The sequence below is a fragment of the Haliotis rubra genome, unplaced genomic scaffold (assembly GCF_003918875.1).
Source record: "Haliotis rubra isolate DU_JTF1 unplaced genomic scaffold, ASM391887v1 Scf123, whole genome shotgun sequence".
NCBI lineage: Eukaryota > Metazoa > Mollusca > Gastropoda > Lepetellida > Haliotidae > Haliotis > Haliotis rubra.
The window spans coordinates 446,846-463,689 of record NW_025765148.1 but is presented as its reverse complement, the minus strand read 5'-3'; the positions used below and the strand labels follow the sequence as shown (position 1 = coordinate 463,689).

The 16,844-nt window shown below is 44.3% G+C and overlaps 1 protein-coding gene across 1 annotated transcript; it reads right to left on the bottom strand.

Annotated features, from left to right (window-relative positions):
• Positions 1–6,890: 6,890 nt before the first annotated feature.
• Positions 6,891–12,634, bottom strand: LOC124266068. The gene is made up of 5 exons (XM_046700883.1): positions 12,476–12,634; positions 10,614–10,779; positions 10,160–10,339; positions 9,827–9,946; positions 6,891–6,963 (listed from the first exon to the last, which is right to left on the bottom strand). The coding sequence occupies exons 1-5, from the start codon at positions 12,518–12,520 to the stop codon at positions 6,950–6,952; spliced, it is 525 nt and encodes a 174-aa protein (XP_046556839.1). The 5' UTR covers positions 12,521–12,634; the 3' UTR covers positions 6,891–6,949.
• Positions 12,635–16,844: the final 4,210 nt, after the last annotated feature.

Sequence of the window (16,844 nt, the reverse complement as noted above, 5' to 3'; positions counted from 1 at the left end):
AAGAATTGCACTATTGGGTTACGAGTACATTCAAACAAGTATACAATAAAACGTCTGTTTCCGTTGAACAACATATCGGCCGAAGACACTGAACATGTCCAATGGGGAAGTTAGTGCGAGCTTGTGTATTCAAAGTGGATAAAACCTGATATAGGGAATGTCTTATGATGGACATAGCCCTGTACATGTAACCTCTCCGGGTTGACATTGACGCCTAGTCCTGTACATGTAACCTCTCCGGGTTGACATTGACGCCTAGCCCTGTACATGTAACCTCTCCGGGTTGACATTGACGCCTAGCCCTGTACATGTAACCTCTCCGGGTTGATATTAACGCCTAGCCCTGTACATGTAACCTCTCCGGGTTGACATTGACGCCTAACCCTGTACATGTAACCTCTTCGGGTTGACATTGACATCTAGCCCTGTACATGTAACCTCTCCGGGTTGACATTGACATCTAGCCCTGTACAGGTAACCTCTTCGGGTTGACAGTGACGCCTAGCCCTGTACATGTAAACTCTTCGGGTTGACATTGACGCCTAGCCCTGTACATGTACCCTCTCCAGGTTGACAGTGACGCCTAGTCCTGTACATGTAACCTCTTCGGGTTGACATTGACGCCTAGCCCTGTACATGTAACCTCTCCGGGTTGACATTGACGCCTAGCCCTGTACAGGTAACCTCTCCGGGTTTACATTGACATCTAGCCCTGTACATGTAACCTCTCCGGGTTGACATTGACATCTAGCCCTGTACAGGTAACCTCTTCGGGTTGACAGTGACGCCTAGCCCTGTACATGTAACCTCTTCGGGTTGACATTGACGCCTAGCCCTGTACATGTACCCTCTCCAGGTTGACAGTGACGCCTAGCCCTGTACATGTAACGTCTCCGGGTTGATATTGACGCCTAGCCCTGTACATGTAACCTCTCCGGTTGACATTGACATCTAGCCCTGTACATGTAACCTCTCCGGGTTGACATTGACATCTAGCCCTGTACATGTAACCTCTCCGGGTTGACATTGACATCTAGCCCTGTACAGGTAACCTCTCCGGGTTGACAGTGACGCCTAGCCCTGTACATGTAACCTCTTCGGGTTGACATTGACGCCTAGCCCTGTACATGTAACCTCTCCGGGTTGATATTGACATCTAGCCCTGTACATGTAACCTCTCCGGGTTGACATTGACGCCTAGCCCTGTACATGTAACCTCTCCGGGTTGACATTGACGCCTAGCACTGTACATGTAACCTCTCCGGGTTTACATTGACATCTAGCCCTGTACATGTAACCTCTCCGAGTTGACATTGACGCCTAGCCCTGTACATGTAACCTCTCCGAGTTGACATTGACATCTAGCCCTGTACATGTAACCTCTCCGAGTTTACATTGACATCTAGCCCTGTACAGGTAACCTCTCCGGGTTTACATTGACATCTAGCCCAGTACAGGTAACCTCTTCGGGTTGACAGTGACGCCTAGCCCTGTACATGTAACCTCTCCGGGTTGATATTGACGCCTAGCCCTGCACATGTAACCTATCCGGGTTGACATTGACGCCTAACCCTGTACATGTAACCTCTCCGGGTTGATATTGACGCCTAGCCCTGTACAGGTAACCTCTCCGGGTTGATATTGACGCCTAGCCCTGTACATGTAACATCTCCGGGTTGACATTGACATCTAGCCCTGTACATGTAACCTCTCCGAGTTGACATTGACATCTAGCCCTGTACATGTAACCTCTCCGGGTTGACATTGACATCTAGCCCTGTACATGTAACCTCTCCGGGTTGATACTGACGCCTAGCCCTGTACAGGTAACATCTCCGGGTTGACACGGACGCCTAGCCCTGTACATGTAACCTCTCCGGGTTTACATTGACATCTAGCCCTGTACATGTAACCTCTCCGGGTTGATATTGACATCTAGCCCTGTACATGTAACCTCTCCGGGTTTACATTGACGCCTAGCCCTGTACAGGTAACCTCTCCGGGTTGACATTGACATCTAGCCCTGTACATGTAACATCTCCGAGTTGACATTGACGCCTAGCCCTGTACATGTAACCTCTCCGAGTTGACATTGACATCTAGCCCTGTACATGTAACCTCTCCGAGTTTACATTGACATCTAGCCCTGTACAGGTAACCTCTCCGGGTTTACATTGACATCTAGCCCTGTACATGTAACCTCTCCGAGTTGACATTGACGCCTAGCCCTGTACATGTAACCTCTCCGAGTTGACATTGACATCTAGCCCTGTACATGTAACCTCTCCGGGTTTACATTGACGCCTAGCCCTGTACATGTAACCTCTCCGGGTTGACATTGACATCTAGCCCTGTACATGTAACCTCTCCGAGTTTACATTGACATCTAGCCCTGTACATGTAACCTCTCCGAGTTGACATTGACGCCTAGCCCTGTACATGTAACCTCTCCGGGTTGACATTGACGCCTAGCCCTGTACAGGTAACCTCTCCGGGTTGACATTGACGCCTAGCCGTGTACAGGTAACCTCTCCGGGTTTACATTGACATCTAGCCCTGTACATGTAACCTCTCCGAGTTGACATTGACGCCTAGCCCTGTACATGTAACCTCTCCGAGTTGACATTGACGCCTAGCCCTGTACATGTAACCTCTCCGGGTTGACATTGACGCCTAACCCTGTACATGTAACCTCTCCGAGTTTACATTGACGCCTAGCCCTGTACATGTACCCTCTTCGGGTTTACATTGACGCCTAGCCCTGTACATGTTACCTCTCCAAGTTGACATTGACGCCTATCCCTGTACATGTAACCTCTCCGAGTTGACATTGACATCTAGCCCTGTACATGTAACCTCTCCGTGTTTACATTGACATCTAGCCCTGTACATGTAACCTCTCCGAGTTGACATTGACATCTAGCCCTGTACATGTAACTTCTCCGAGTTGACATTGACATCTAGCCCTGTACAGGTAACCTCTCCGGGTTTACATTGACATCTAGCCCTGTACATGTAACCTCTCCGAGTTGACATTGACGCCTAGCCCTGTACATATAACCTCTCCGAGTTGACATTGACATCTAGCCCTGTACATGTAACCTCTCCGGGTTTACATTGACGCCTAGCCCTGTACAGGTAACCTCTCCGGGTTGACATTGACATCTAGCCCTGTACATGTAACCTCTCCGGGTTGACATTGACATCTAGCCCTGTACATGTAACCTCTCCGGGTTGACATTGACATCTAGCCCTGTACAGGTAACCTCTTCGGGTTGACAGTGACGCCTAGCCCTGTACATGTAACCTCTTCGGGTTGACATTGACGCCTAGCCCTGTACATGTACCCTCTCCAGGTTGACAGTGACGCCTAACCCTGTACATGTAACCTCTCCGGGTTGATATTGACGCCTAGCCCTGTACATGTAACCTCTCCGGTTGACATTGACATCTAGCCCTGTACATGTAACCTCTTCGGGTTGACATTGACATCTAGCCCTGTACATGTAACCTCTCCGGGTTGACATTGACATCTAGCCCTGTACAGGTAACCTCTTCGGGTTGACAGTGACGCCTAGCCCTGTACATGTAACCTCTTCGGGTTGACATTGACGCCTAGCCCTGTACATGTAACCTCTCCGGGTTGATATTGACATCTAGCCCTGTACATGTAACCTCTCCGGGTTGACATTGACGCCTAGCCCTGTACATGTAACCTCTCCGGGTTGACATTGACGCCTAGCACTGTACATGTAACCTCTCCGGGTTTAGATTGACATCTAGCCCTGTACATGTAACCTCTCCGAGTTGACATTGACGCCTAGCCCTGTACATGTAACCTCTCCGAGTTGACATTGACATCTAGCCCTGTACATGTAACCTCTCCGAGTTTACATTGACATCTAGCCCTGTACAGGTAACCTCTCCGGGTTTACATTGACATCTAGCCCAGTACAGGTAACCTCTTCGGGTTGACAGTGACGCCTAGCCCTGTACATGTAACCTCTCCGGGTTGATATTGACGCCTAGCCCTGCACATGTAACCTATCCGGGTTGACATTGACGCCTAACCCTGTACATGTAACCTCTCCGGGTTGATATTGACGCCTAGCCCTGTACAGGTAACCTCTCCGGGTTGATATTGACGCCTAGCCCTGTACATGTAACATCTCCGGGTTGACATTGACATCTAGCCCTGTACATGTAACCTCTCCGAGTTGACATTGACATCTAGCCCTGTACATGTAACCTCTCCGGGTTGACATTGACATCTAGCCCTGTACATGTAACCTCTCCGGGTTGATACTGACGCCTAGCCCTGTACAGGTAACATCTCCGGGTTTACATTGACATCTAGCCCTGTACATGTAACCTCTCCGGGTTGATATTGACATCTAGCCCTGTACATGTAACCTCTCCGGGTTTACATTGACGCCTAGCCCTGTACAGGTAACCTCTCCGGGTTGACATTGACATCTAGCCCTGTACATGTAACATCTCCGAGTTGACATTGACGCCTAGCCCTGTACATGTAACCTCTCCGAGTTGACATTGACATCTAGCCCTGTACATGTAACCTCTCCGAGTTTACATTGACATCTAGCCCTGTACAGGTAACCTCTCCGGGTTTACATTGACATCTAGCCCTGTACATGTAACCTCTCCGAGTTGACATTGACGCCTAGCCCTGTACATGTAACCTCTCCGAGTTGACATTGACATCTAGCCCTGTACATGTAACCTCTCCGGGTTTACATTGACGCCTAGCCCTGTACATGTAACCTCTCCGGGTTGACATTGACATCTAGCCCTGTACATGTAACCTCTCCGAGTTTACATTGACATCTAGCCCTGTACATGTAACCTCTCCGAGTTGACATTGACGCCTAGCCCTGTACATGTAACCTCTCCGGGTTGACATTGACGCCTAGCCCTGTACAGGTTACCTCTCCGGGTTGACATTGACGCCTAGCCCTGTACAGGTAACCTCTCCGGGTTTACATTGACATCTAGCCCTGTACATGTAACCTCTCCGAGTTGACATTGACGCCTAGCCCTGTACATGTAACCTCTCCGAGTTGACATTGACGCCTAGCCCTGTACATGTAACCTCTCCGGGTTGACATTGACGCCTAACCCTGTACATGTAACCTCTCCGAGTTTACATTGACGCCTAGCCCTGTACATGTACCCTCTTCGGGTTTACATTGACGCCTAGCCCTGTACATGTTACCTCTCCAAGTTGACATTGACGCCTATCCCTGTACATGTAACCTCTCCGAGTTGACATTGACATCTAGCCCTGTACATGTAACCTCTCCGTGTTTACATTGACATCTAGCCCTGTACATGTAACCTCTCCGAGTTGACATTGACATCTAGCCCTGTACATGTAACTTCTCCGAGTTGACATTGACATCTAGCCCTGTACATGTAACCTCTCCGAGTTTACATTGACATCTAGCCCTGTACAGGTAACCTCTCCGGGTTTACATTGACATCTAGCCCTGTACATGTAACCTCTCCGAGTTGACATTGACGCCTAGCCCTGTACATATAACCTCTCCGAGTTGACATTGACATCTAGCCCTGTACATGTAACCTCTCCGGGTTTACATTGACGCCTAGCCCTGTACATGTAACCTCTCCGGGTTGACATTGACATCTAGCCCTGTACATGTAACCTCTCCGAGTTTACATTGACATCTAGCCCTGTACATGTAACCTCTCCGAGTTGACATTGACGCCTAGCCCTGTACATGTAACCTCTCCGGGTTGACATTGACGCCTAGCCCTGTACAGGTAACCTCTCCGGGTTTACATTGACGCCTAGCCCTGTACATGTAACCTCTCCGGGTTTACATTGACATCTAGCCCTGTACAGGTAACCTCTCCGGGTTTGCATTGACGCCTAGCCCTTTACATGTAACCTCTCCGGGTTGACAGTGACGCCTAGCCCTGTACATGTAACCTCTTCGAGTTTACATTGACATCTAGCCCTGTACATGTAACCTCTCCGGGTTGACATTGACGCCTAGCCCTGTACAGGTAACCTCTCCGGGTTTACATTGACGCCTAGCCCTGTACATGTAACCTCTCCGGGTTGACATTGACGCCTAGCCCTGTACAGGTAACCTCTCCGGGTTGATACTGACGCCTAGCCCTGTACATGTAACCTCTCCGGGTTGACATTGACGCCTAGCCCTGTACAGGTAACCTCTCCGGGTTGATACTGACGCCTAGCCCTGTACATGTAACCTCTCCGGGTTGACATTGACGCCTAGCCCTGTACAGGTAACTTCTCCGGGTTGACATTGACATCTAGCCCTGTACATGTAACTTCTCCGAGTTGACATTGACATCTAGCCCTGTACATGTAACCTCTCCGGGTTGACATTGACGCTCTTGCTATAATTTGATAGAGGTGGGCAAGACATTTTGAAGGGAGTACGATTGCGACGAAAACCAGAGACAGGTTGTCATGCTGTGTATCTGGTCACTCCGAACTTGTCCACCAGCGAGAACCCGCGGTCACCAGATTAAACTCAAGCGGTTATTCTCTCTGTCTCGATCATTTGAAACCATACACATTTAAAAATGAAACAAATCTCCCAGTGTGTGTATATTACCTGATTTCCAAATGTCGATACTGCAAGTGTAATTGAATATGCGATATGTTTAGAAAATGGGTGTGTGGATGTTCGCCTTAGGCTGAAAGTGTTTGTTCATCATGATGAAGTCCAGGTTCGCTTCCCAAATATGTACAATATGTGATCCTGGATACATGTAGCAGATTGTGGGGAGCAAACCAGAATGACCTAGCCTACTGGGCCACCCGCGCCCTACATGTCGATAGTGTTACATGTCAAGGACAACGATCACGCATGAGGTAAATATATTTCAGTTTATTGAAAAAGTCTTCTTGGCGAGAGCAATTTTGGTATTTCTGTTAGGTGCAAATCCCTGGAAAGCAACAACCAAGCTGTCAAAATCTCAGGTTTCTTTGAAGAAAGCGTAACACAGGTAGTATATTATGTAAAACTTGTAATGTAAACATCGAGTCTGGACCAGACAATCCAGTGATCAACAGCATGAGTGAGTTTATTTTTACTCCGCACTCAGCAATATTCCAACTATATGGAGGCGGTCTGTAAATAATTGAGTCTGGACCAGACCATCCAGTGATCAACAGCATGAGGGAGTTTAGTTTTACTCCGCACTCAGCAATATTCCAGCTATATGGAGGCGGTCTGTAAATAATTGAGTCTAGACCAGGCAATCCATGAGCATCATTCCACGCAACTGGGATACGATGGCATGTGTCAACCAAGTCAGCGAGCCTGACCACCCGATCCCGTTAGTCGCCTCTTACAACAAGCATGGGCTACTGAAGATCAATTCTAACCCGTATCTGCAGGGGTCGATCACACAAGTGATGCCAAAGACAGACAAGTTTCGATGAATTAGGGTGTGGTAGCTTAGGCAGAACGTGAAATGTGACAGATTGGGCAGCTTGTGATATTTAGATTTGACCGGGCGTGCATGCACGTATGTGATGGCAAAATGTCAGAATTTGACACAGACCAAGATGTGACTGAATGAGACAGTATTTGATAAGATGTGACCGGTCGTGGTGAACTGTTGCCGGATGAAATAGGGCATGACAGACAGGACTCAGATAGGCGTGAGTGAGTGAGTATGGTTTTACGTCGCTTGTAGTGGTATTCCAGCAATATCGCGGCGGTTGGACACCAGAAATGGGCTTCACACATTGTACTCATGTGGGGAATCGAACCCTGGTCTTTGGTGTGACGAGCGGACGCTTTAACCACTACGCTACCCCACCACCCCTACTCACATAGGAAGGGTTGACACATGTCAGTAAGGATGGGGCAGGATGTGGCAGAATGTGACAAGAATGTCAAAAGCATTACCTATTAAAGTAACATACACACTAACTACCAGCCATCGCATTAGTCAAGTCATAATCAAGCCATTAACCAAAAAAAGCAGACAAGCCATTAACCAAGGCAGCAACCAGGAAATTTACCAAGGCTTCAGCGAAGGCATTAAAAGGCATTACTCAAGACATCAGCCAAGCCATTAACCAAGGCATCAATCAAGCCATTAACCAAGCATTAACCAAGGCATCAACCGAGCCATTAACCAAGACATCAGCCAAGCCATTAACCAAGGCATCAACCGAGCCATTAACCAAGCCACCAATCAAGCCATTAACCAAGCATTAACCAAGGCATCAACCGAGCCATTAACCAAGGCATCAATCAAGCCATTAACCAAGCATTAACCAAGGCATCAACCAAGCATGAACCAAGGCATCAATCAAGAGATTAACCAAGATTAACCAAGGCATCAACCAAGCATTAACCAAGGCATCAATCAAGCCATTAACCAAGCATTAACCAAGGCATCAACCAAGCCATTAACCAAGGCATCAATCAAAAGATTAACCAATGCATCAACCAAGCATTAAGCAAGGCATCAATCAAGCCATTAACCAAGGCATCAATCAAAAGATTAACCAAGGCATCAACCAAGCATTAAGCAAGGCATCAATCAAGAGATTAACCAAGCATTAACCAAGGCATCAGCCAAGCATGAACCAAGGCATCAATCAAGAGATTAACCAAGGCATCAACCAAGGCATCAGCCAAGCCATTAACCAAGGCAGCATGAACCAAGGCATCAATCAAGAGATTAACCAAGCATTAACCAAGGCATCAGCCAAGCCATTAACCAAGGCATCAATCAAGAGATTAACCAAGGCAGCAACCAAGCATTAACTAAGGCATCAATCAAGCCATTAACCAAGCATTAACCAAGGCATCAACCAAGCCATTAACCAAGGCATCAATCAAAAGATTAACCAAGGCATCAACCAAGCATTAACCAAGGCATCAATCAAGAGATTAACCAAGGCATCAACCAAGCATTAACCAAGGCATCAATCAAGAGATTAACCAAGGCATCAATCAAGCATGAACCAAGGCATCAATCAAGAGATTAACCAAGCATTAACCAAGGCATCAGCTAAGCCATTAACCAAGGCATCAATCAAGAGATTAACCAAGTCATCAACCAAGCATTAACCAAGGCATCAATCAAGCCATTAACCAAGCATTAACTAAGGCATCAACCAAGCCATTAACCAAGGCATCAATCAAAAGATTAACCAAGGCATCAATCAGGCATTAACCAAGGCATCAATTAAGCCATTAACCAAGCATTAACCAAGGCATCAACCGAGCCATTAACCAAGGCATCAATCAAGAGATTAACCAAGGCATCAGCCAAGCCATTAACCAAGGCATCAATCAAAAGATTAACCAAGGCATCAATCAGGCATTAACCAACCAAGCCATTAACCAAGCATTAACCAGGGCATTAACCAAGGCATCAGCAGAGCATTAACCAAGGCATCAATCAAGAGATTAACCAAGGCATCAGCCAAGCCATTAACCAAGGCATCAATCAAGAGATTAACCAAGCATTAACCAAGGCATCAGCCAAGCCATTAACCAAGCATTAACCAAGGCATCAACCAAGCCATTAACCAAGGCATCAATCAAAAGATTAACCAATGCATCAATCAGGCCATTAACCAAGGCATCAATCAAGCCATTAACCAAGGCATCAATCAAGCCATTAACCAAGCATTAACCAAGGCATCAACCAAGCCATTAACCAAGGCATCAATCAAGAGATTAACCAAGCATTAACCAAGGCATGAGCCAAGACATTAACTAAAGCATCAATTCAGGCAGAACCAAGGTATTTCTTATTACTGCAACTCGACTATACCCACCCAGCGTTTTGTCGGAATCGTCAATGAGAGTGCAATTGTACTTGATGTTACAGGGGCAACTCTTCACTAGACCATCGGGGCGGGCGTTGTTAGTGCTGTTGAAGTGGTCCATACGACAATCTGCAGAGAAGACGCCAACATACAGTACACAACATACTTCCTTGTATCTTCCTAACACAAATGACATTTCATTGGAGATATATATGAAATCGCTTGGAGAGTGAAAATAGTCAGTAATGCATTTCGATTCAGGAGCCAACCTGGAATTTCGTTATTCCCATTGATATACCTCCAGTACGTCCGACTTTACCTCAGTCCATTTATAAGATTTACCTGAGTCGAAGTGTCCCAGCTTATCACACACCCCGAGGTACACATCCCGGCCGGCCTCCCTCCGTCCGAAGCCTGGACCCTGATCATACTCAACGCAGCACTCGTCGTCGGCGCAGTCGCCCCCGTCGTTACACCAGTGAGGCACCGCTGCCCTCTCAGACGCCGACCTCATGCACATTCCTGAAGTAACAGTGTCAGCCAGGCGTCAGTATATCACATAAATCGAAAGCTCAACTTCAAAAGGAAGTCGGTGTTTACCGTGCACCAAAGGACCAGTCACAATCATGTAACCGTCAGTCGATTATCGGCCGCGGGTTAGTTTAGGGAACTGTGTTGTCCATCAATCGTCCCAGGCCATCAGAACAAGTTTCGATTTGCATATTTATGCAGTGTAAAGGACTTATCGTTTAACCTTGAAATGCTATATATTATGCGTAGATTTTACTCTGGCTACCTCTGAGATCCGACGTTTCAGTGAAACACCTCCCAGGTGGCGCTACACCTCGTCTCCCGAATGGCCCATCCGGTTCTGTCACGTGTACACAACATTCATCATCCGGGCAACCCGCGGAGGAAAAGCACCACTTTTGACTCCCGGGAGGGTATGGTCGCTGCAGCAACTGCAAGATATTACAGTGAGCTGGGAGAAAGTTTACGATTCATGTTCAATGTTAAAGATGAAGTTAAGTTTATTTATTCAGGGAAGTTGGAGACTTAGGACAAACTGACCTTGGCATTCTTGCCATGCCAGAGTATTCGGCGTCAGGGCAGGCCTCGTCTATTTGTATACAGTGCAACTAGTCGTTATAGATCTCTATACAGATGATGAGTGAGTGAGTGAGTTTAGTTGTACGCCGCACTCAGCAATATTCCAGCTATATGGCGGCGGTCTGTAAATAATCGAGTCTGGACCAGACAATCCAGTGAACAACAGCATGAGCATCGATCTGCGCAATTGGGAACCGATGACATGTGTTCACCAAGTCAACGAACCTGACCACCCGATCCCGTTAGTCGCCGCTTACGACAAGCATGGGTTACTGAAGATCACTATTCTAACCCGGACCTTCACGGGTATACAGATGATGGCGACACTGACGTTGAATTAGGAATCTATGATGACAGGTCATAGGTGTAATGGACGGATGAAGGTGAGCTGTATGCTTTAGGGCCCATGTTTTTACAGGGTCATGAACCACCAACCTGTAATTGCATGATAGCTGTGACGGGGTAATAGTTTGTTTTGGAAAACAAACCATGTATGATGTGTCTAATGTTCTAATCTACAAACATACTCTGGCGAAGTGAATCATACTCAGGCAATTTTAATCGCTAAAAACTGGGTGCCAAAAGTAGGTTGACGGACTAACTCTCCAGCTTAGTGGAGAGTTGAAATTGGTGGCATCGACATTATGAAGAGCTTCTCGACAGAATTATCGCCTTGGAGAGTGCCACAACAGGGGAGATAACCTTCTTAACGCCTGTTGAGACTTGGAAGAGACATGATACAGTGTTTCGAAACATTTGTACTTAAATACCCCTGAGACCAAATTGTCGATTCTGTAACAACTTGTAAAGTTAACAATGCTATCTCAGGTCTGGTTAACCTCTTCAGAGGACAGAAGGTAACAGACTATTGAAGACCACCCCTTCCCTTAATAAGATAAGGCAAATGTGGGCATATAATCAATGTCTTCACGCGATACACTGAAGAAGGAGAGGTCAACTAGTTTACGATTGATCGTTCATGAAGGTCGTTCTTGATGTCGACAAAATGGACATCAAGGCAATATGCTGGAGCGTCTGCTTGAGTGCGTTAAGTGCTCCGCTTTCAACAGTATGCCAGCAATATTTCAGCAAGGAATAACAGAAACGGGATGTACATGTTGTAGCCAAGTGGGGAATAGAACCGGACGAGCGAACGCTTTTACCACTAGGCTACCCCACTTTGTTTCAAATCTACAATTGGCTACCTCTGAATGCAACAGGCTGCACTGCGTGAAACTGAATGAATTATATCACATAAAGCTTAAGATCCTATATATACCATATATACTATATTCATCTATATACTATAGAAGCCGTGGAGTAGGTTAGTGTCTAAACCGTTCGCTCTTGAAACCGAAGACCTGGGTTCGATGCCCCAAATTGGTACAATGTGTGAAGCCCCTTCCTGGTATCCACCGTTCCATTGCTGGAATATTGCTAAAAGCGGAGTAAGACTAAACTCACTCACTCACTCACTCACTCACTCATATACTATACTGTTCAGACCGACGTTAAATAGCGTCGCGTATGATGACCAGCTATACTTACCTGAGCTGTTTTAAACAGAAGTATTGCAAGTAATAACTTCAACATTGTGTCCTATAGACTGATAATGACAAAAAATAGAACGGAATCCAGAAGTCTTATCTGGTACAGTCGTCACACTTCTCACCCTGCACACCTACCTATACGACTCGAGACAATAATCGCGACCACCTGTTTGCTATCGTGGTTAATCGTTCCTTGATTCGAGAGACATGCACGATACAAATGGCAGTTATTTATTTTTCTTTCAAAGTAATTTATTCTCCGTTGTAAACCTTTACCATGTTTACTGTTGTAAAACTAATTTCGAAATGGAGGTTTTCTTTATTTCTGCTGAACGTTGCTTTGAACAATGCTTCCGTAAGCCTGTTCGTATTTTTTGTTTGTTCCCTACCTGTCATTCGCCCTGAATTTACATTCTTACATGAAATTAATACAAAGTTATGGTATCTCAGTTTTCCCCGCCGTTGTGGAAATTTACCCTCGTACCCTTCCTCGTTCACAAAAACAGGTCGGCTTGACCTTTCGTTATCTATATTTATTAGCCACTTCTTTCCAAGCAAAGCTAACCGATCTACATTAGAAAATAATTTGAACACTATTACCAAGTGATCTGAATGTTATTATTTATAGCAAGTTACACAATTGGTGAAAAAAATAATTATTCATTCATCATTATAATATACAACATCATATCCGTTTGGTTTTGGACCCGTGAATATCCGGGTTAGAATTGGTCTTCAGCAACCCATGTTTGTCGTAAAAGGCGGTTAACAGGATTTGGTGGTCAGGCTCGCTGACATGGTTGACACATGTCATCGTATCCCAATGACGTTGATCGATGCTCAATATGTTGATCACTGGATTGTCTGGTCCAGACTCGATTATTTACAGATCGCTGCCATATAGCTGGAATATTGCTGAGTACGGCGTTACATAGAGAATCTCACCCAAGTGTCTTCTGATATCAATTATATCAACACGAGTTGATAAAGTTACAAATATCCGAGGCTTGCCGAGGATATTTTTACTTTATCAACGAGTGTTGATATATTTGATATCAGAAGACACGAGGGTGAGATTCTATATATCATCCAAAATCACTCTTCATTAATTTTCAATGAAAAATGTACATCTCTGAACATGGTACTGCCATTACACTTGCAGTGCAGCGATGTCATAGCATTGTGACGTCATCAAGTACATGACGTCATAGCATTGTCAGGGCATTGTACAAAATCTACTGTCAAAACGATATCTCCTAGGAGATATCGTTTGATCTCACACAAGCGATATCTCCTGTGGAACACAGTTTTGGATGATAAATAACCAACCAACCTGAGTTTATTAACAACCCAACCCGTTTGGTTTTGAATAAAAGCTAGAGGTGATGCGGATTTTAACTGTTTAACACTTTGGTGAAATACACAAGAAGGGACGTGGTGCTGACCAACCTAGAAACATTATCAGGTCTTACGTGTCTGACACATCCAAGTACGACAACACTGATCTGAACATTATCAGGTCTTACGTGTCTGACACACCCAAGTACGACAACACTGATCTGAGCATTATCAGGTCTTACGTGTCTGACACACCCAAGTACGACAACACTGATCTGAGCATTATCAGGTATTACGTGTCTGACACACCCAAGTACGACAACACTGATCTGCTGAAGTAGGTGGCAGTGAATCGGAAATAAAATTGGTTGTGCCGGAGAGGTGAATGTGATGTACCATTGTTTGGGATGTATATATTCAACACATTAAAGGAGATTACGAACGAAAACAAAACTTTTGATATATTGTAAAGGATATTCTAAAAGTCACATTCCGTGATTAAAACTGAACAAAAAGTTTGTAAAATAGCAATAAAAACACAAAAAAACGTACTCGTATTTCCGCCTATTACGGAAACACCCGACAGTTAATGAGCAGACTGGGGTATCACGTGACATGACATCATATGTGCCTATTGCTAATGGCTTCCTCTTTGATTTTACCTCACAACTTAACAGTGTCCGTGGATTCTGAAGCAGTAAAAGATGTTCTGATGTCATTTCTGAAACGGATGTTAGACCGTATCAATACGATCCGATTTTACATCTTGCAAGAGAATCTTCCACTGAAGATGAAGAAGACAAATCAAGCGAAACGGAGGCACCACTTGAGGTCAAAATAAATTTGAAAATAAAACAATATCATTCAACAAGAATACTACTTGTCAGCAACATGTGATATAGTTCCAACCAGCAAAACCAGCAAACCCAAATAAATGACCAGTCCCTAAGCTTTTCTTTTTTTGAAATGTGATTGCAGTTCCTTTTGTGTCAAATGGCTGACTGTAGGGTGTCTGGGATTCAAAAACAAAATAATTATGCTTCAGACGGGGGAAAATAGAAATTATCTGCTGCAAAAATTACACTGGAATTATTTTGTTGAAATAAATAAGGATCCTAGTTCTCATTAATAAGTCTCCATACAAGATCCCAGCCTGGTCGAGCAGAGATAATATTCGCGACGCAGATAAGTTATTCATCGAAAACTGGTGAATTATAAAATACTAGTAGTATGACATCTTGTCAGCCAATGAGAATACAGAACAAATTTCACGGCCAACACTACTGACAAATAGCGAGTCTGGTGCCGACGTGCGTAATTGGACAAAATGGAAAACAATGAAAGCAACAAGTACTTCATGATTTGCCGTTGTATTCGGCAACGTTTCGGGTGGACTGCAGCATTTAGGGCTCCAAACCGAAAAGAACGTTAGAGAGAAACATTTTCAAGCTCATGTGAAATCTCTTACAGATTTTGATAATATATATATATCTCATGGGTACCAGTCGAACTGCCCGAGCTACAAAATGAGCCAGCAATTTGGTCATTCATTCTAATTTGGTCAAATTTATTTAAAATGATTAAATATATGCCGTAAATGCATAGTTTATTGTCAACTTTTATATTATGTTCTTCATTTAAAAGTTATTAGGGAGTAATATTTCTGAAAAATGTTCCATTAGTAAACTCATACCTATGTATATACTTATATATGAAGAACATAATATCAAAGTTGACAAAAATTTAATCTAATTTATGTTAAAAATACCACTGACAGTAAGTTGTAACATGTGTGCATGTCTCTTTCACATGCGTCCGACTCGGAATGATCGGAGCATTTCTCCTGCCTAAATCTGTCTCTTTACTTGGAAAACGGAAGAAATGGTGGCTCTTTCCATTGTTCGATGATTACGTACATCCCCAGGCAACGGAATACACCATCGTACCATTTACAAAAAAGACAGAAACAACACGATTTGTGTTACTGTAGCGCTTGGTCTTTTGCAATATGGCGGACGCTTGTCACATATCACGTCACGAGCGGAAAGGTCACGTGAGTTCCAGCGGAATATGCATAATGGCCGAAGCTCAGATAACAGAAACTGTTTTCGCGATAAAATATAATATACCATATTTTTGAAATAAAAATTGGGGTATATGTTTCTGATGACTTTATCTTTCACCCAACAAATTTTTGCAATTGTCTAGTATTTTCCTTTAATACCCTGATTAACCGGACCTTGAAACTCAAGAAGCCTCGTTAATCCGAAGGAGCCAAGTCTATATTAAATCGAAGAGTATTGCATGTTCATTATTCGAAAATGCGGACGTTATATTTTTATACGTTCCTGACGATTCCACTGGGAACTCTATGTCATGGAAGAAACCTTTGCAGAAAAAGTTATAATATTCCAACTTTCGAAATAGGGACAGCTATATAGTTACAAGGTAATACATAGAATGCATTATAGGGCCACTGATCCAGAGCAATTTCCGTGGACTAGTTGTTGCTTTTGTTATTGTTTTTCTCCAGGGAGTACCCGGATGATATCCCAGAATTCATGACTGGTTCGTTACCTCTGCTGCGTCACCCTCATGCGCAATTGATAGTATAAGTATAGACTGATCAACAAAGATGAAATCTTTTTTTACTCGATAATCTTATGTTGATTTTGTTGTAAAATTATGTAGACTTTGATGAATAATTTGGTTTCTTATAAAAAAAAAATATTCACTTTGATAAAAATGCTGATTTTGGTGTAAAATTTTGATTTCATAGTAATGTTGACTTTATAAACATGTTAACCTAAACGGATGCAGAATTTGATTTAAAATAGTTTGACCTTGAATCTGGTGAGACGCCTGATATAATAGCATTGTTTTGAAAGTAAGGCTAACTAAGTACATGGGGAGTCTTGGGGAGAGTAGTGAGCGTGGGTTCACTACTAGTCAATCTTAATGTTGTATTAAATGGCATTATTTTGATAACAAAAACATTTTTAAGTTTAACCATCTGCCAGTGGTAAAAA